Source organism: Tamandua tetradactyla, chromosome 6, assembly GCF_023851605.1.
Source record: "Tamandua tetradactyla isolate mTamTet1 chromosome 6, mTamTet1.pri, whole genome shotgun sequence".
NCBI classification, from domain to species: Eukaryota; Metazoa; Chordata; class Mammalia; order Pilosa; family Myrmecophagidae; genus Tamandua; species Tamandua tetradactyla.
Window position 1 is genome coordinate 57,126,370 of NC_135332.1, and position 22,004 is coordinate 57,148,373.

Below are 22,004 nucleotides of genomic sequence, written 5' to 3' on the forward strand. Positions count from 1 at the left end.
ATTCCACTTTTATGACCAGCATAAAGGTATAATCAGAGACTTATAATGTAGAATACAGGGGATATAGAGATATGTAGAAATTAGAGGTTGTGAACCGTTAGCTAATGAGATTGTACTCCAACGTAAGGGAATAGATAGGAGTAAAGGTGGTTCTTTTTAAGCCTTCTAGCCTCCTATATTCTGGAGCAGCCAGAAGGAAAAATATGAGAGGATCATATGGTAGTCCATGACAAACTCTGGGCTCTGTCCATGTACCTGGTCACTGTGGTAGGCAGTGTGCTCATTATCCTGGCCATCAGCTCTGACTCCCGCCTGCACACTCCCATGTACTTCTTTCAGCCCATGTCTCCTTCATTGATCTCTTCTTGTCACCCACACAATCCTCAAGGTGCTGGTGAGACTTCAGACCCAGATGAAGCCATCTTCTATGCAGGGTGCCTGATGTAGCTCTGTCTCCTGGTCTCCTTGGTGGCTTGGACGGTCTCTCTTCTTCCTTAACAGCCTTCAACAGATTGAAATATCTCATTGTGGGAGCCACACCTTAGTTGATCCCAGAGGTAATCATCCACAGATGCAATCAACTGACTAATGGTTTAATGCACTAGCCTTCCAGTTCATCAACCAGCCACAAAATATCCTTGCAGCAATGGTCAGGCCAGTGCTTGTCTGACCAAACCACTGGCATAATCACTTGACCCAGTTGACACCAGAACCTATCGATCACATTCCTCCTTTAAAATATCTACTTTCTCCCACTTGTCCAATTAAGCACAATAACCATTTCCTAGAATGCACACACCAGTTTAAAATGTCATTCAAAAACCTATCCAATCTCATAATATGTAAGGCAAAGTGTAATCTTTAAACCAACTAAAGGGTATAGTAAGATGATAAGATTTAAAATCAGACATGGACATTAGTCTTATAATTTTGACTATGCCAGATTAGAAGCTGCCAGGATGATTACTCTGCAGGAAGAACTTCCATATTGTATTTTCATGTCTGTTATTACTTTTCATGTTATATGAAAAATTATGATATTTAGTGTAAGATATTTTTAATACTAAGAAACCAGCTAATTTTGCTTAGCTAAATTCAATTCACGGCAGTCAGTGAACATCTGCTGGTGTGAATTTTTCAGTCTGCTGCGGAGATGGAGGTCACCTGACTGGGACCTTTGAGTTCCAGCTCCTGGGGCTCTCAGAGCCTCCTGAAAGCAGCAGATCCTGTTTCAGATGTTCCTGTCCATGTACGTGGTCACTGTGGTGGGCAGTGTGCTCTGTATCCTGGCCATCAGCTCTGACTCCCGCCCGCACACTTCCATGTACTTCTTTCTGGTCAATGTCTCCTTTATTGTTCTCTTCTTTATCACCCACACAATCTTCAAGGTGCTGGTGAGAATTCAGACCCAGAAAAAGCCATCTTCTATGCAGGGTGCCTGATGCAGCTCTATTTCCTGGTCTCCTTGGTGGCCCTGGACAACCCCATCCTGGCCACCATGGTGTACGCCTCTCTGTGGCCATCTGCTGCCCACTCCATGACAATCTGGCCATGAGATTTGGGCTCTGTATCTGACTCCTGGTCTTGTTTTGGATTCTGGACAATCCTTACATCTTCTGTGAGATGTACGTCCTGCTGAGGCTCACGTGTTCCAATATCCAGATCAACTAGTGCTGATCACCACAGGCTGCTTCATCTTCTTCATCCCCTTTGGGTTCATACTCGGGTCCTAAATTCGGATTGTCAGAGCGATCCCTGGAATACCCTCAGCCTTTAAGAAGTACAAAGCCGGACTTCCTGGAAGATGGCGGCTTAGTAAGACGCGCGGATCTTAGTTTCTTCTCCAGGACAGCTACTAGGGGAGTAGAAACGATACAGAAAGCGCCCAAAGCCACAACAGAGATAAAAAAGACAGCGTACCCCATCCTGGAACAGCTGGCTGGCTGAGAGAAGCAGCTCGGGTGAGATCGCCGAGGCGCGCGGGCTTCACCAGGCGGGGCGGCAAGCGGCCGGAGTTACTCCCTTCCCCCTTCCTGGGCCGGCTGGGAGAATTGGAGAGGCGGTCCCCTGAAACCAAGGCGGCTGGCGCCCACACCAAACGCGGCCCCCCGGACCAACTGAGAGAATTGGAGCGGAAACCCCCAGGCCGCGGAGAACGGTGACGGGTGGGGGAGGCCACTTCCAAACCCGTGACTCCCGGGGAACGTGCACTCTCTCAGGCAGGCTGCTGCCGCTGGCGCCCTCCCGCCACGCTTGTTGCCCAGGGCCGACTAGGAAATTCAGACGGGCTCTTTCCCGGGCTGCGGCGACCAGCAACCCTCCCTGCGTTCGGACCCCGGGCCGGCTCAAGCCGCTTCGGCTAGCGAACCCCCCGGACGGCGAGAGTTTTCCAAAGTTTAAGGTCCCACAGCACCTTTTACTGGTGGGACCCGCAGACAAACGTGTGCCACGAGCGCCACCTACTGGGCAGGATAAGAAAAACAGAACCCAGAGATTTCACAGGAAAATCTTCCAAACTTTTGGATCCAATACCCAGGGAAATCTGTCTAAATGCGCAGACACCAACAAAAGATAACGGATCACGCTCAAATAATTGAAAATATGGCCCAGTCAAAGGAAAAAACCAATAGTTCAAATGAGATACAGGAGCTGAGACAACTAATGCTAAATATACGAACAGAAATGGAAAACCTCTTCAAAAACGAAATCGATAAATTGAGGGAGGACATGAAGAAGACATGCGCTGAACATAAAGAAGAAATAGAAAAACTGAAAAAACAAATCACAGAACTTATGGAAGTGAAGGACAAAGTAGAAAAGATAGAAAAAACAATGGATACCTACAATGATAGATTCAAAGAGACAGAAGATAGAATTAGTGATTTGGAGGATGGAACACATGAATTCCAAAAACAAACAGAAACTATTGGGAAAAGAATGGAAAAATTTGAACAGGGTATCAGGGAACTCAAGGACAATATGAACCGCACAAATATACGTGTTGTGGGTGTCCCAGAAGGAGAAGAGAAGGGAAAAGGAGGAGAAAAACTAATGGAAGAAATTTTCACTGAAAATTTCCCAACTCTTATGAAAGACCTAAAATTACAGATCCAAGAAGTGCAGCGTACCCCAAAGAGATTAAACCCAAATAGGCGTTCTCCAAGACACTTACTAGTTAGGATGTCAGAGGTCAAAGAGAAAGAGAGGATCTTGAAAGCAGCAAGAGAAAAACAATCCATCACATACAAGGGAAACCCAATAAGACTATGTGTAGATTTCTCACCAGAAACCATGGAGGCTAGAAGACAGTGGGATGATATATTTAAATTACTAAAAGAGAAAAACTGCCAACCAAGACTCCTATATCCAGCAAAATTGTCCTTCAAAAATGAGGGAGAAATTAAAACATTCTCAGACAAAAAGTCACTGAGAGAATTTGTGACCAAGAGACCAGCTCTGCAAGAAATACTAAAGAGAGCACTAGAGTCAGAACCGAGAAGACAGAAGAGAGAGGTATGGAGAAGAGTGTAGAAAGAAGGAAAGTCAGATATGATATATGTAATACAAAAGGCAAAATGGTAGAGGAAAATATTATCCAAACAGTAATAACACTAAATGTTAATGGACTGAATTCCCCAATCAAAAGACATAGATTGGCAGAATGGATTAAAAAACAGGATCCTTCTATATGCTGTCTACAGGAAACACATCTTAGACCCAAAGATAAACATAGGTTGAAAGTGAAAGGTTGGGAAAAGATATTTCATGCAAATAACAACCAGAAAATAGCAGGAGTGGTTATACTAATATCCAACAAGTTAGACTTCAAATGTAAAACAGTTAAAAGAGATAAAGAAGGACACTATATACTAATAAAAGGAACAATTAAACAAGAAGACATAACAATCATAAATATTTATGGACCGAACCAGAATGCCCCAAAATACGTGAGGAATACACTGCAAACCCTGAAAAGGGAAATAGACACATATACCATAATAGTTGGAGACTTCAATTCACCACTCTCATCAATGGACAGAACATCTAGACAGAGGATCAATAAAGAAATAGAGAATCTGAATATTACTATAAAGGAGCTAGACTTAACAGACATTTATAGGACATTACATCCCACAACAGCAGGATACACCTTTTTCTCAAGTGCTCATGGATCATTCTCAAAGATAGACCATATGCTGGGTCACAAAGCAAGTCTTAACAAATTTAAAAAGATTGAAATCATACACAACACTTTCTCGGATCATAAAGGAATGAAGTTGGAAATCAATAATAGGCAGAATGCCAGAAAATTCACAAATACCTGGAGGCTCAACAACACACTCTTAAACAACGAGTGGGTCAAAGAAGAAATTGCAAGAGAAATTAGTAAATACCTCGAGGCAAATGAAAATGAAAACACAACATATCAAAACTTATGGGATGCAGCAAAGGCAGTGCTAAGAGGGAAATTTATTGCCCTAAATGCCTATATCAGAAAAGAAGAAAAGGCAAAAATTCAGGAATTAACTGTTCAATTGGAAGAACTGGAGAAAGAACAGCAAACTAATTCCAAAGCAAGCAAAAGGAAAGAAATAACAAAGATCAGAGCAGAAATAAATGAAATTGAAAATATGAAAACAGTAGAGAAAATCAAAAGACCAGAAGTTGGTTCTATGAGAAAATCAATAAGATTGATGGGCCCCTATCAAGATTGACAAAAAGAAGAAGAGAGAGGATGCAAATAAATAAGATCAGAAATGGAAGAGGAGACATGACTACTGACCTCACAGAAATAAAGGAGGTAATAACAGGATACTATGAACAACTTTACGCTAATAAATACAACAATTTAGATGAAATGGACGGGTTCCTGGAAAGACATGAACAACCAACTTTGACTCAAGAAGACATAGATGACCTCAACAAACCAATCACAAGTAAAGAAATTGAATTAGTCATTCAAAAGCTTCCTAAAAAGAAAAGTCCAGGACCAGATGGCTTCACATGTGAATTCTACCAAATGTTCCAGAAAGAATTAGTACCAATTCTCCTCAAACTCTTCAAAAAAATCGAAGTGGAGGGAAAACTACCTAATTCATTCTATGAAGCCAACATCACCCTCATACCAAAACCAGGCAAAGATATTACAAAAAAAGAAAACTACAGACCAATCTCTCTAATGAATACAGATGCAAAAATCCTCAATAAAATTCTAGCAAATCGTATCCAACAACACATTAAAAGAATTATACATCATGACCAAGTAGGATTCATCCCAGGTATGCAAGGATGGTTCAACATAAGAAAATCAATTAATGTAATACACCATATCAACAAATCAAAGCAGAAAAATCACATGATCATCTCAATTGATGCAGAGAAGGCATTCGACAAGATTCAACATCCTTTCCTGTTGAAAACACTTCAAAAGATAGGAATACAAGGGAACTTCCTTAAAATGATAGAGGGAATATATGAAAAACCCACAGCTAATATCATCCTCAATGGGGAAAAATTGAAAACTTTCCCCCTAAGATCAGGAACAAGACAAGGATGTCCACTATCACCACTATTATTCAACATTGTGTTGGAGGTTCTAGCCAGAGCAATTAGACAAGAAAAAGAAATACAAGGCATCAAAATTGGAAAGGAAGAAGTAAAACTATCACTGTTTGCAGACGATATGATACTATACGTCGAAAACTCGGAAAAATCCACAACAAAACTACTAGAGCTAATAAATGAGTACAGCAAAGTAGCAGGTTACAAGATCAACATTCAAAAATCTGTAGCATTTCTATACACTAGTAATGAACAAGCGGAGGGGGAAATCAAGAAACGAATCCCATTTACAATTGCAACTAAATGAATAAAATACCTAGGAATAAATTTAACTAAAGAGACAAAAAACCTATATAAAGAAAACTACAAAAAACTGCTAAAAGAAATCACAGAAGACCTAAATAGATGGAAGGGCATACCGTGTTCATGGATTGGAAGACTAAATATAGTTAAGATATCAATCCTACCTAAATTGATTTACAGATTCAATGCAATACCAATCAAAATCCCAACAACTTATTTTTCAGAAATAGAAAAACCAATAAGCAAATTTATCTGGAAGGGCAGGGTGCCCCGAATTGCTAAAAGCATCTTGAGGGAAAAAAACGAAGCTGGAGGTCTTGCGCTGCCTGACTTTAAGGCATATTATGAAGCCACAGTGGTCAAAACAGCATGGTATTGGCATAAAGATAGATATATCGACCAATGGAATCGAATAGAATGCTCAGATATAGACCCTCTCATCTATGGACATTTGATCTTTGATAAGGCAGTCAAGCCAACTCACCTGGGACAGAGCAGTCTCTTCAATAAATGGTGCCTAGAGAACTGGATATCCATATGCAAAAGAATGAAAGAAGACCCATCTCTCACACCCTATACAAAAGTTAACTCAAAATGGATCAAAGATCTAAACATTAGGTCTAAGACCATAAAACAGTTAGATGAAAATGTTGGGAGATATCTTATGGATCTTACAACTGGAGGCGGTTTTATGGACCTTAAACCTAAAGCAAGAGCACTCAAGAAGGAAATAAATAAATGGGAACTCCTCAAAATGAAACACTTTTGTGCATCAAAGAACTTCATCAAGAAAGTAGAAAGACAGCCTTCACAATGGGAGACAATATTTGGAAATGATATATCAGATAAAGGTCTAGTATCCAGAATTTATAAAGAGATTGTTCATCTCAACAACAAAAAGACAGCCAACCCAATTACAAAATGGGAAAAAGACTTGAACAGACACCTCTCAGAAGAGGAAATACGGATGGCCAAGAGGCACATGAAGAGATGCTCAATGTCCCTGGCCATTAGAGAAATGCAAATCAAAACCACAATGAGATATCATCTCACACCCACCAGAATGGCCATTATCAACAAAACAGAAAATGACAAGTGCTGGAGAGGATGCGGAGAAAGAGGCACACTTATCCACTGTTGGTGGGAATGTCAAATGGTGCAACCACTGTGGAAGGCAGTTTGGCGGTTCCTCAAAAAGCTGAATATAGAATTGCCATATGACCCAGCAATACCATTGCTGGGAATATACTCAAAGGACTTAAGGGCAAAGACACAAACGGACATTTGCACACCAATGTTTATAGCAGCGTTATTTACAATTGCAAAGAGATGGAAACAGCCGAAATCTCCATCAACAGAAGAGTGGTTAAACAAACTGTGGTATATACATACAATGGAATACTATGCAGCTTTAAGACAGGATAAACTTATGAAGCATGTATTAACATGGATGGACCTAGAGAACATTATGCTGAGTGAGTCTAGCCAAAAACTAAAGGACAAATACTGTATGGTCCCACTGATGTGAACAGACATTCGAGAATAAATTTGGAATATGTCCTTGATAACAGAGTCCAGCAGGAGGTAGAAACAGGGTAAGATAATGGCCAATTGGAGTTGAAGGGATATAGACGGTGTAACAGGACTAGATACAAAAACTCAAAAATGGACAGCACAATAATACCTAATTGTAAAGTAATCATGTTAAAACACTGAATGAAGCTGCATCTGAGCTATAGGTTTTTGTTTTGTTTTGTTTTGTTTTGTTTTGATTTTACTATTATTACTTTTATTTTTTTCTCTATATTAACATTCTATATCTTTTTCGGTTATGTTGCTAGTTCTTCTAAACCAATGCATATGTACTAAGAAATGATGATCATGCATCTATGTAATGATGTTAAGAATTAATGATTGCATATGTAGAATGGTATGCTCTCTAAATGTTGGGTTAATTTCTTTTTTCCGTTAATTAAAAAAAAAAAAGAGAGAGAAGGGATAATTGGAGCTGAAGGGATACAGACTGTACAACGGGACTGGATATAAAAACTCAGAAATGGACAGCACAATACTACCCAATTGTAATGCAATTATGTTAAAACACTGAATGAAGCTGCATGTGAGGTATAGGTTTTTTGTTTTTGTTTTTGTTTTTTTTTTCTTTCTTTCTATTATTGTTTTAATTCTTATTCTGTTGTCTTTTTATTTCTTTTTGTAAATCGATGCAAATGTACTAAGAAATGATGAATATGCAACTATGTGATGTTATTAAGAATTACTGATTGTACATGTAGATTGGAATGATTTCTAATTGTTTTGTTAATTCTTTTTTTAATTAAAAAAAAAAAAAAGAAGTACAAAGCCTTCTCCACCTGTGCCTTCATCTGGCTGTGGTCTCCCTCTTTGATGGGACAATTTCTATGGTGTATCTGCAGCCCCTCCACACCTGCTCCAGGAAGGTCCCCGTGCCCACGTACTGTACGCTGTGGTGACCCCCTCGATGAACTCCTACATCTACAGCCTGAGGAGCAAGGACATGCATGGGGCCCTGGGAAGGTTCCTCCTGGGGAAAGCCTTTCAGAGAATGATGCAAAGGTAATTTTGGGAAAAGGGCATTGAGGTGGAGACAGGACAATTCTCCCACCACGTACAAGACTTGACCTAGACCTTGAAGGACAGGTGGAGTTGAATTGACTTGACATTCATTCAGTGATTTATTCGTTCATTTAACTGATGATGACTGGGCTCCGTAGGGCTCTCATGCTGGGTTACAAACATGGATCAGAAGCTCACAATGTGCTAGGGGAAGAAGACGATTGCCATCCAATGTTGTGATGGCAATGGGTGTGCTCTCGGCAGCATTTTAGGGGACCCAAGACAGGAAGCCTGGCCTGGCATCCTAGTGGTAGAGAATTTGGAGAAGGTGTCCGTCAGAGGGTGAGAGCTGAGCTGAGATTTTGAAAAGGTAGAATTATGCTGGACATATGGCAGGAAAACGAAAGGTCACTGTTAGAGTAACAAGCAAATGTGTAGAGGTGAGTGCTTCCATTTAGAGATCAGATCCCAGCGCTGTGCCTCATGAGCTTGTTTTTGGAAGTCACCTGACCACCATAAGTCCTATTTTCTAATCTTTAATTGAAATTAATAGCATATTTATATCAGAGGGTTTCCACGTGGATCAGATGAGATAAGGTTCAAAAGCCCTTTGCAGAGATCCTGGCTCTCAGGAAGGGCTGCTGTTATTTATCAGGGACCGATGGGCAGAGGCAGGGAGGCAGGAACTTTTATTTATTTATTTTTAATTACATGCATTCATGGTAGAAAAATCAAAGTGAAAACAAGCCAAAAATAATCACCTGTATTTCTACCATGTAAACACATCTAATGTTCATATTTGGTGTTATTTCTAGGCTTTGATTTCTGCTAATATACTTTTTTTTTTGTATGCTATATGTGTAGGGTCACATTTCGTCCTTTTTTCCATGTGAGTATCCTGTTATTGCAGCACCATTTGTTGAATTTTTGTGTTTGTTTTTTCTTTCTTTCTTTGGTTGCTTGTTTGCTTTTGGGAAGTACATAGGCTCTGCTAATATACTTTTCAAACATGAATTCAAATTGTTTTGAAACTTGCTTGATCGTTAAATAATACTATCATCTTTACGTGTTAATAAATATTCAGCTATAATATTGTCATGCCTGTAAAGTGTTTCTGAATTCAATTTAATGAACATGTCAATATTTATGTAAGTAATATCCTATTATTGAATAATAAGATGTTTTCTGTTTTTCCCGTTGTATACAAGATGGCAGTAAATGTATCTGTTTGTATATCTATGTTCATTTGTATGATTAGTTCCTAGAGCAAACTTCTAATGCAAATTGCTGGGTCAAAAGTCTTTGTTTTCAGAGGCTTTGATAAATTTTACTCAAATTACTCTCCAAAAAGTTTATACAAATCTACTCTTTCACCAAGAGGGAATCCAGTGCTTGGTTTTGTCTTGTCTGTGATGATTTCCCTTGTGAGATCTAGGAGAGGACACTCAGCCAACTTTTCAACACACAACATTTTGGTAGTTATCATTGTCCGTAAAACAGAGTGGGGTTAGATTTCTGATGTCTAAAAAACTTGGAATGTATAACCAATAAAAATAATATCCAGCTTCTGAAACGTTGACCTCAGGTGGGCCATGCATGTGAGAAACAAGACACCCCTCCATCATCGTAACTGGGGAAGGCACTAGAAGAGGGAGAACTGGTTAGAGGCGGGGGCTGCTGCTATAAGTGTCTAATTCTTGCCTGGTGGGATGTCAGGGGTCCCAGGAAGCCCAAGCCTGGTCCACAAGGAGCCACTTTCTCCACATCCACCCAAAAGGGGGGACTCCCAGACTGGTGGAGCACCCTGCCTTGGGCAGAGGAGGTCAACAGAGGGGGTGTGGCACGTGGGGCCATGCTCCCTTCTCTATACTCTGTATTCCTATAAGTACATATTTTCTTAAAATTCTGTATGTTAATAGTGCTGAATTTGGCCTTCTGAGCTCTGGTCTATTGTGATAAGCTGTTGCTCCTGAAGGGCATGCAGGCTTTTCTTCCACGGGCTTGTTAAGAGATCTGAAGCCTAAGCTCTTGTCATGTCTTTAGCAGAAAAATCTAGATGAGTTGAGCTCATTGAAAGCAATCTCCACAGTGGACCCTGTGGCTGCACCACCCACTCCAGACTGCAATATAAGTGTAAAACAATTGTGATAAGCAGTCTGAAAGAGAGAGGAGAAATGCTGGCCAAGACAGGGACGGTCTTTGGATTTCAGGTGTTACATCACAGTTTGACTTTAAGCGGATGTTGAATACTTGCCTGTTTGTTATTGTTTGTTATGCTATGCAGAGTGGGTCACATTTCAGTCTTTTCCATGTGAATATCCTGTTACCACAGAACCATTTGTTGAATTTTTTTTTAATGCATGGACCAGAATCAAACTTCGGTCTTTTGCATGGCACGTGAGAATTTTACCATTGTACTACCTGTGCATCCCTTGCCTCTGGTTTTCAGCCCCAGAATTCCAACTTCAAGCACCCCTCTGCTATTGCTTTAACTACATCAAGGCTATCTAGAAGAGGGCCCATTTCCCCTTGTCCTCAACAATACTTTATGTTATCATTTTAATAATTTTTTGTTCATCTTATGCGTAAAAAATCATGACCTATACATGTCCCATTGCTATTTCAATTTGATATGCTCTGATGGAGTGAGGTTGCATTTTTTCCTAGTATTTGCGAGCAATGTGCATATATATAACAGTAGGTTATTGTGCATTTAAAATTGTTCTCGTTCATATTTTATTTTTACATTTTTTGCTGTTTGTCTTTCCCTGCCTGAATCTATATCATATATATCTATATCTGTATCTGTCTACGCATATATTTATATTCCTTACTCTGTTCATTGTGATTGTCATATTTTATCAAATCATCACATTTTAAATGTGATATAAATTTTTCCATTGCCACTATATATAAATTTCATAAAGTTTAAGGATTCCTAAAATAAATACTATATATCTATCATCTAGCATAACAAATGCAACTTCCCGGGTGTTTCTCCTTTTCAGGAATAACTAAGACCCTAAATTTCATGTTTATCCTTTACTTCTTTTCTTATAGTTTTATTCTATATGTATGCTTGGTGGATGGAATCATAGCTCACAAAACAACATGTCCAAGTCCTAATACCTTGTCCCATAGGTGTGAACGCGATTGAAAATGGAATCTTTGAACAGCCTGTTAAAATGAGGATAAAGTGAAACAGGATGGGTCTGAATCTGGTAGGATTGGAGTCCTTATAGGGAAATTTGGACACAGAAACAGAAACCACATGAGACAGATTTCCACATGACAGGGAGATGAACTGCCTGAAACCACCTCCAGGACACTGCAGACATTGGAGCATTCATGGACTGAAATACTGTGATTTTGGGTTCTGCCCTCCAAAATTGTGAGTCAATGAATAGAATTGCCATATGATCTAGCAATCCCGTTACTAGGTACATATTCAGAGGAACTGAAGGCAAGGACACAAACAGACATTTACACACCAATGTTTGTAGGGCACTATATTACCTAGGGTTCTCTAGAGAAACAGAATCAGCAGGAGCTATCCATAGGTATAAAACTTTAAAGAGTGTTTCACGTAACCATGGGACTGTAGAGTCCAAGGACTGTAGGGCAGGCCGCAAGCTGGCAACTCTGATGAGGGTCCTCAACAAACCTCTGAGGAAAAGCTGGCTAGACAACCGTGAGAATGGAAGAGTCCAGAATCCGTAGGGCAGGCTGTGAAGCTGGTGGCTCCCTTGAAGTGTCTGCACAAACTCCAGAGGAGAGGCTGGCTGGCTGAAGCAGGAAGAGTGACCGTCGCTTCTGAATCCTCCTTAAAAGCCTTCTGGTGAGTAGATTAAGCATCACTCATTGCAGAAGACACTATCCTTAGCTGATTACAAATGCAATCAGCTGTGGATGTACCCAATGTGAGCATGATATAAGTCTATGAAAAGTCCTTATAGTAATAGGCCAGTGCTTGCCTGACCAGACATCCAGGCACCACTACCTGGCCAAGTTGACACATGAACCTGACCGTGATAGGCATTATTCATGATTTCCATGAGATGGAAACAGCCCAAATGTCCATCAGCAGATGAGTGGCTAAACAAACTGTTGTGTATACATATGATGAGATATTATGCAGTGGTAAGACACAGTAAAGTCATGAAGCATGCAACAACCTGGATGAAACTTGAGGACATTATGTTGAGTGAAATTAGCCAGAAACAAAAGGACAAATACTGCACGGTCTCACTAATATGAACTAATATTAATGAGCAAACTCTGACAGTTGAAGTTGAGAACGCAGGTGTTCAGGAGATAGACGGAGGATAGAGATTGGGCATTTGCTGATGAAGGAGGACAGAATTGATAGTGTAGATTCAGAAATGGATAGCACAATACTATCTGATGTTAGCACAATATTTTAAGTACCTTGAAAAAGGATGAGTGTGAGTATGGTTGAAAGAGGAAGGCTAAGGAGCAGGTATATCAGAAGGAGAAATAAAAGATAAAGTCTTGGACTGTATAACTTAGCAAAACATAATCTTTTAAATCAGTTTTATTAGGCAGGATTTGCATACAATAAATAGCACCCATTAAAAGCATATAGTTTGATCAGTTTTGGCAAATATATATTTTAATATAACTACTGGCACAATCAAAATACAGTACATTTTCCTTTTTGCCAAGAGTTTGTATTAACTTCTGCCTTTAAATTATAAAGGTATGACTGCAGAGACCATTGTCTGTTTTATTCACAGCCCTGTAGCCAATGCACTAGAAGGGTGTCCAAATCACAGAAGTAATTCTATAAATTTTATTTAAAGAAAGAAAGAACATTTGAACTAGGTAGACCTTTGCTTATAGGGCCAATACTTAAGCCACATATTCTACAAAAAAGATAGACTGGTGGCTATGAACCAATTTTACTGGTCTCTGTCCTCATGACATATTTGTTAGTAAGAAAAGTAGGAAAGAAGAAAGTCCACCACCTCTCATCTCCATGGACGCCTCCCTACAAGAACCCGGAACAGGGCACCCTGCACATCAGGATTTCGGAGGCTGTAGATGAGTGGGTTCAGCATGGGGTTGATAACAGTGTTGAAAATTCCAACCACTTTATCTTTATCTGAAGCCTCCTCTGAACCCATACGCATGTAGTTGAAGATACCTGTTCCGTAGAGTAGGAAAACGACAGTGAGGGGGGAGGCACACGTAGAGAAAGCCTTTTTCCTGCCCTCCACGGAGCGCATTTGAAGAACTGCAGCTGCTACATGGATGTAGGAGGTGATGATGAGGACCACAGGGGTGCCTGTCATTATGAAACCCATGCCAAAGAGGAGCAGCTCATTGAGTTTGGTGCTGGAGCAGGAAAGCTGGAAGAGCTGTGGGAGGTCACAGTAGAAATGATTGACCTCATTGGGACCACAGAACTTGAGGGCATTTAGGGCAATAGTGTGTGTCAGTGCATTGGCGAGAGCACAAGCCCAGCACATGGCAACCAATGTGCTCTGGACTTCCTGGCTCATGTGGGTGCTGTAGGTGAGGGGCCGGCAAATGGCCAGGAATCGGTCATAGGCCATGGCTGTCAACAGGAAGCAGTCCATCCCTGCTAGAAGGTGAAAGAAGAAGAGTTGTGAGATGCAGGCATTATAGGAGATTCTACGCTTGTGGGACAGGAGTCGGCCCAACATTGAAGGGACAGTGACGGTGATACATCCAGCATCCAGTACTGATAGATTCCCAAGAAAGAAGTACATGGGGGTGTGTAGTTTGGGCTCCACCAAGATGGCCGCCAGGATGCTGAGGTTGCCCCCAACTGTGACCATGTAGGCAAAGAGGAAGATGACAAAGACCACAGATTGCAGCTCTTCTGTTTCCACTAATCCCACAAGAATGAAGTCAGTCACTGTTGTCCTGTTGGTCCTAGCTTGTGGCTCCATGAGTTACTGTAAGAAAATTTCCCAAGAGGGGAAACATCCGCCCACTCAACTCACTTATTCAAAGTATTTGTTTTAAGCCCTCTCTCGGCAAAGCCCCATGGTAAATTCCCAGTTGTTCAGGTGAAGATTATCCCACTCCCCAGGCCTTAACTCACCCTCAGCCTCCTCCATCACCTTGATGCCTTTACCTTGCTTTCAGCAGCAGCTTCCCATGCCACTGACACCTTGTGCCTGCCATCCTCTATTAGCTGAAAAGGCCAGAATGTTTGGGAAAATACATTAAGAAAAAAGGAAACTTACTCTTTGAATGCAGAAAGATTAAAGTAGCATTACTCCATTTCCCTCTGAGGGGTCACCCCAAACCAATGAGCTGATTTCAAAATAGAATTGTTGATCATATGTGCACAGAACTAGAAAGCCATTTAAAGCATAACTTAGGTTTCCAACCTTCTTGAAATAACGAAGATCAATGAAAGGTATGCCAAGTATCAGAGAGGTCGTTCCCTATACAGATATCAGAAAGATGAGCCATGTATCTCTCCTCAAGGTGAGGGACATATGCAAGAAAAAACTCAAGTGCCTTGTTTAATAAGTTGCTGATTTTCTTGCTGTTATTCAAGTCTTTATATGGGACATTTTATATCACTTAAATTTAAAATGTTTTTTCTCCTTTTGGCCTGTTATGACCTTAAAAGTTGGTGGCATGGCCTGAGAGTTGCTTCCTCCTGGCTGCAGTTGGGTTTCTGCATTGCACAGTTTCTTACCTTCCAATTGCTCTTGACTCAGGCATGGTAGATCGGCCAATGCCTCAAGGAAGGTTTCAGATGAGCAGGCAGAAATTCAGAGGGCCAAACTGAAGTCTTTTACATCAAACTCCTGATAAAAATGTATCAGTGTTTCCCTATTCTTTAACCACTAGACCATGTGGAAGACGACTCTCTATCTACTCATATTATCTATATACTCATGGAATTAGCCGGGTTGGAGCTTCATTAAGAATAATGTCATTCCTTGCATAGAATAGACTGGAATTAGAGGATGAGAAACAGTTGTTGGGGCCCGAACTCTAACCCAGAGTAGCTGTACAGGGTTTTTATAGCTGATATCTTCAATTGTTCAGTCAAATGTCCTGAGTGATCAGAAGAGAAAGAGTGATGAGGGCTTAGCTGAGGCAGTGAAGTGCAAGGTCTGGAGTAGTTAGGTAGGTCCACAGAAGTATGACTTTAATGACTGTTGTGGATTTGTTTGCCCAAATTAAAAAACCAAAACAAGAACAAACTTGCTCATGAAAATAGGAATTGAGTGCATTGGTTAGTGCATGGTTTTCTCTGTGTTCGGTTTGCATCCTCAACATAGAGGAATCAGGGCTGAATAAAATTACCCAGATGAGCTGTTTTTGGAGTCTGTAGATGCTGCTGCATAAGCAAGGAGACGGCACTGACAGTTGTTCCTCAGCAATCAGCATTGACTTTAGAGACGTAAAGGTTAAAGGGGCTCACAATCAACCAGGCATCATAGGGCATGCTGCTTTCTCAGAAAAAACCTCTCATGAAAAGACTGACCTTGAGACCTTTCACCTCATGTAGGCTTCAGAAAGACCTACACTTATCACAAGATCTATTCAAAGATACTCAAGAAATATATGTAGGAGTGGGTGTGAAAAGAAAGAAATGGCAGTTTCCCACCACTGAGGGGAAAAAACGGTGCCATTGAATAGCTGAAAATTTTGGAAAAAAAATTACTGTATACTTAAAACATGTAATAAAGCATTCTCCTTTATACAACAAGAGCAGAAAGGAAAGATACAAGACTTCAGGGAAGAGTTTCAAAGTATCAGAAGCAATGCAATCTGAGCTGACAGAACTCAGGTGCCGAGTGTCTGTTTGACATGATGAAAATGTTAGGATAGTGGATGTCGATGATGCTAATACAGCCTTTCACATGCAATAATATCACTTGAATTGTACACATGCAGAAATTATATAGGAAAATTTGGCTTTTATGTATGTTATTACAATAAAAGTGTTAGAAAAGTGACTGAGAAATCAATATTAAAGAAACAAATCTGGCAGCTACACAAGGGAGTAGACATAGAGATATAGAGACCAAGTTTGAGATAGGGAAGTAAGGAAAAAATACATATATGATACTTTCTTGTCCAGTAGAGCAGCCACTATCCACACATGGCTCCTGAGCACTGGAATTGATGTAATCCAAATTTAGATTTTCTGTAAATAGAAAATGCACACCAGATTTGGGAATGCAGCATAAAACAAGAATGTAGCATATCTTATTAATTGCTTCTTATCAATTACGTAACGGCATGAGAATCTTTTGAATGTATCAGAGTAAATAAAATATAATGTTAAAATTAACTTTGCATACTTCTCTTACTTTTCATAATGTGACTACTAGAAAATTAAAAGCTATATACATGACTCACTTTGTAACTTATATTATTGGAAAATACTGAAATAAAGGACAGGCAAACAAAGTCTAACACATGCCTTTTTGGAATTCCTCACAAAGAAACCCTCAATAATCGACCAGAACACCTATCTGAAGATCCACTTCAGGAAATTTTTTCAAAATTAAAGGAAGATTGGCTTCTAAATATTGAGAAAGTACAGCATGTGCATGGAAATGTGGATGGAGGTCCGTGCTGAGGTAGATCCTAACAAAGTTTCGAATTTCTAAAAGAACATACCCTTTGAGAAGTTTGGTGGAATGGTCAAGTCACTTCAAACAGAAAAACAGAATGTCTGGTGTCTCATTTCTCTATAGAAACATTCACACTAGAAGAAATCAGAGTAACACTTAGAAAGTCTTTAGGGAAAGAGAGTGTGATCCAGGCCAGGATTCAGCACTCTTCATTGGAATCCTTCAAGTCTTAAGTGTGAAATGATATGCATCTTAGAATGGATGAAATATAGTGTAAGAAGTTATAGTCAAGGATGAACCCAGAGTAGCTGTACAGGGTTTTTATAGCTGATATCTTCAGTTGTTCAGTCAAATGTCCTGAGTGATCAGTATACATGTCAAACTAGTTGTTATGCATTTTGAATGTAATAAAACAAAGGACAGATATGTAAAATAAACAAGGGAAATACAGAACATAACAAAAGTTCTTTTAAGTATAAAAGAAAATATAAAATTAAATAATATAAGAAAACAATAACCAGGCTTACCTATTATAAAAATAAATTTAAATAAGCCAAATTAACCAATTAATAGAAAAAGAATTTCATGGTGGGTTTACAAGCAAAATCCAACTCTATGCTGTTTGTAGAGCACATTTAAACAAAATAATTTAGAAAGATTGAAACATAATGGACAATACACACCCAGCAACATAAACAAAAATAAACACACTGTAATTTTAACATCAGATAATAAAATTTAGGATAAAAATTTAAATAGGAGAGAGTGGGACATTTTATAAAGGGTATAAAGCAAGATGAAAAGTTAACTGTTACGAATATTTATGTACCAAATTACATGCTGTCAATAGCCATAAAGCAAAATCTACAAGGTGTTAAAAGAAATATCCAGTAAAATATTTGTCAGATATTAATTTACTATATTGTCAGCATACAGACAGAAGGGACAAAAAATAAGACTATATAGAAGATATAGATAACATAATAATGAAGTAGACTCTGTAAATTGAAAACAGCAAGTTTGCCTTCTTTTGCATTGTCCATGGAAGTAAAACAACCATTCATGAAATCTTAAGCCATAAATACATTCAATAATTTTTTTAAATGATGATTTAATACAAACCATATTTCCTATGAATGCCTGAGGAAAACAAAAATTAATCAGAAAAAGGCACTCACCAAGCAATCCTCAAAATGCTTTCTTAATGGACTCTTGGGCCAAAAATGGTGATCGAAACTGAAAAAAAAGGTAAGTCACTAAATATTAGAGTTGAGGGTGTATCAAAATTGTCCTGAGGGGAAAATTCATGTTCATGCTAATGTAAAAAAATAAAGAAATTAAAAGGATTAACCAATTCAGAAAGTTAGAATAAGAAAACAAAGTAAATGTAAGGAACTCCGAGAGTGTACTTAGTAATAAAATAGAAAACAAAAACAGTAATAAACACAATCAAGAGCAGGTCCTTTGGGGTCAAACGAAATTGGTGAATGTTTACCTAAGTGACCTTATCATGAATAAAAAGGAATTTTGTCTAAATATGCAAAGTAATAAGTGATCGGGGAAAATAATCATACCACTATAGGAAATTGAGAAATTATAAAATTCTACTTTTTAATTCTATGCAATGAAGTGGACAATTGTCTACGAAACTATCATTTACTAAATTATTCTAGAGCACTTAGAAAACCTAAAGAGACTATCAGAAAAAAAGTAGAGAAAGAATTATGCTCCAGTTTCCCATCCTACACATAAAAAGCACCATGTCCAGAAATACAAGGAAATTGGCAATGCTGACTAAATATTCATGAATATAAAATAAGAAAACTTCCAAATTCTTTTTACAAAGTATGTATATCTAGATCAAAAAAAAGAGAAAAATACATTGTCACTTAAAAGGTCAAAATAAAATCCTGAATATTAACAAATCTATCTCAGTTATACATTACAAAAATAATTCTTCATACCTATTGGGATTTATTGCAATAATGTAAGGATAGTACAATATTAGTATGCTTGTTAATATATTTTATGATGAATCTAAAGAAGTTTTATGATACTTTCCAAAGATGCTAAAAAGACATTGATCATATTCAATATCATTTGATTCTAGAAAACTCATAGTAAAATAGGAATAGATGCATATGTAACATGTTAAAAATAAAACTAACTCTGCTCCAAAGCCAGCACCATATATTACAGGAAAACAATAGAGGATTCCCACTAAAGTTAAGGATGAGAGAAGCATATACATTATAACCAATAATGAACATTTTTCTGAAAATTCTAATCTCTTTAATTAATTAGAAATGAACTAAAAGTTTAGATATTAGAAACAGTAAAATATATATTTGAAATAATAAATAATTTACATGGTAAAGGACCTGGAAAAATTCTTTAAAATATCTGAGTACTGGAAAATTGCAAAATAAAAAGTAAATATGCGATGATATGTAGTTTTCTTATATGGTCACTATAATTAGCTAGAAAATGAAATAAAAAAAACCCCAACATGGGCGGGCCATGGTGGCTCAGCAGGCAGCAATACTTGCCTGCGGTGCCAGAGGACCCGGGTTCGCTTCCCGGTGACTGCCCATGTTGAAAAAAAAAACAAACAAAAAAACCCCAACATTAACCAAAGTAACTTTATAAAACAGGTAAATTCCTGTAAAATGCTATGCAAAAGAGGATGTGATACTTTCTTTATTTGCACACACACACACACACACACACACACACACAGAGAAAAAGTAAAGGTCAAGATATTACTTGTGATTTTCAGAGCGTGCTAGTCACATAATGATTTTTAATTTTTTCTTTTGAATTGTCTTATCTTTCCAATTTACCAATCTTACTTGTATAGTAACCAGTAACTGTACATTTTATCAACGGCTGAACCATTTCCATCCTCGCCATGACGATGTCCCCGAGAATCGCTAAGTTCTTGCTTGTGAACCACAGAAGTCTGTATCATGAAAAAGCTTGGGCGGGTCCTGAATCACGTCAGCAGCTGCCCCTTCCCATTTTTACTCCTGGTCTTTCACACTCCTTTTCCTGTGACCAGATCTTCCCTGGCCAGCCTGCAAGTGCCTTTCTTCTGATTCCCTCAGGTGATTTTGGTCTATTCTCTGGTCACGGAGTATGTGCCAGGTCTCTGAACCATTGCTGCCAACAATTGTCAAGGAACAGCTCATATGGGTCTCATGGCTTTTAAAATCCTGAAGCTACTTACAAAATACTCCTTCCTTAGCTTATGCTTCTCTGTCTATCCAAAGACTGGAAATCAGCTGGCCACTCATTTCTCTTCTATACCCTGTCACAGTGGGTCTCAACCTGGGATGAACATTAAATTTTCTGGGAGCTTTAAAGTCCTGATGCCTGGGCTCCAATCCCAGGCCAATTCCACCAGAACCTCTGAGGGTGGGAGCCAGGCACCAGCAGTTTTAAAGGAAAGCTCTGCAGGTGATTCCAATGAATCACTCAAACCCCATTGATGGGGCTCTTCCAGCCACCACCACTACTGTCCCTTTCGTGGCATTCCTTCATTTTTAAGATAAGGCCTTTCTCATTTTTGTTTGTTGATAAACCTGAAGGGGAAAAGACAATAATTTGGAAAATGACAAAAAGAGCATTGGCATAAAGATATCTTGCACAGCTCTGGTGGTCAATATTTTCAACTGCAATTCCTGATCCTCTTTTAGATTGATTATTGGGATGACCTGAGATGCCCTAAGATGAAAATACTGATGCTCAGCCCTTATCAGCAAAATTCTGATTTGATTGTGTTTGTGTGTCACCTGGGCATGGATGCTTCATTAATGTTCCACACGTGAATCTAATGTCCAGCCAGGATAGAGTACCTTTGGCTTCTTCGCACCTCAGAAACCCTGTTGATGGCATCTTCCTGCCCTCTTCATTGCCTTTCTCATTATAGAAAAAAAGGAAAGCAACCATCCCTTCCAGGTTATTTATTCCCCTTCTATAAAGCCCCCTCCAGCTAGGCTTGCTTCCAAGGCAGTAACTACATTCACTCCCACATTTCAAGTGGGGAACGTTCATCTCATTGGCACCTCCATTCCTGCAGAAGGACGCATCCAATCTGAGGGCACCTCCATCACCAGCCTCTTTAATGGGTCTCATGGCATGTGTGCAGGCAGCTGAGAAGCTTCAGAGGGAACTCCACATGTGTGACAAGTTGTATGTGCGATCCCTAAGACAGCCTTAAAATCCAAACGCATTGAGAATTTAGAGTGGGGGGTGGGGAATAACCTTCCTAATGCCTTCATCATCAATCATTGATGAAATTAGCAATTGATAAACACTTTACCATTAGATAAATCAATGAGTGGATAGCGGTGGTTAAAAACCTTACATTAAAGAATGACTATTTCCCTTTTTCTCCCTTCTTAGAAGAAGCCGATAGATTGCACCCCTATGCTTTTTCTACCTTCTTATTTATGCTGTTTTCCCTACCTGTGAGCGATTTCCTCCTGTTTCATATGCCTCTATAATTTCAAGATGATGAAACACTGGAAACTGAATTCTTAATTAATGAAGTCTCTGTCTCCTCAATTCTCACTAGAAATTATTATTGTATGGAACTTACCTCTGTTTACCTGCTAGCACAGTCACTTCTCTGTAGAGCATCTTTCCCCAATTTCCCGGTACCCAATTCGAAGACAGAATGTCTCACTCGGTTTTTCAATACCAATCCTTATCATAATAACTTACTTTGTAATTGCAGGTACACAATATTTTTCATATAAATAAATGGATGTTTAAAATGTCCATAGGGTTTCAGAGGAAGAGGGCTCAGTGTAAATGGAGTTATCAAGAATGACTTTCTTTGTGTTGGGATTTGGGCCAGCCTTCTAAATCTAGGGGCAGGATGACAGCGCAAAGTTGCTGCAGGGGCTGCCACTCCCATTGTTTTGATGGCATGACACC

The 22,004-nt window shown here is 39.2% G+C and overlaps 2 protein-coding genes and 1 pseudogene across 2 annotated transcripts in view; 1 reads left to right on the forward strand and 2 right to left on the reverse strand.

The window, feature by feature from the left end:
• Nucleotides 1-249: 249 nt before the first annotated feature.
• LOC143686666 (olfactory receptor 1D2-like) lies at nucleotides 250-8,482 on the forward strand (annotated as a pseudogene).
• Nucleotides 8,483-13,182: 4,700 nt separating this feature from the next.
• On the reverse strand, nucleotides 13,183-14,505 carry LOC143686053 (olfactory receptor 3A2-like). Its single transcript, XM_077163101.1, has one exon. It carries the CDS (start codon nucleotides 14,397-14,399, stop codon nucleotides 13,452-13,454), a length of 948 nt encoding a protein of 315 aa, XP_077019216.1. The 5' UTR covers nucleotides 14,400-14,505; the 3' UTR covers nucleotides 13,183-13,451.
• Nucleotides 14,506-16,276: 1,771 nt separating this feature from the next.
• Nucleotides 16,277-22,004, reverse strand: part of LOC143686054 (olfactory receptor 3A2-like) — a 44,662-nt gene continuing 38,934 nt past the window's right edge. The window contains exons 2-3 of the transcript XR_013176870.1: nucleotides 18,239-18,296; nucleotides 16,277-16,627 (exon numbers count right to left, since the gene is read on the reverse strand). The gene's annotated coding sequence lies outside the window, so the exon portion shown is untranslated. The remainder of the gene's footprint in view (nucleotides 16,628-18,238; nucleotides 18,297-22,004) is intronic.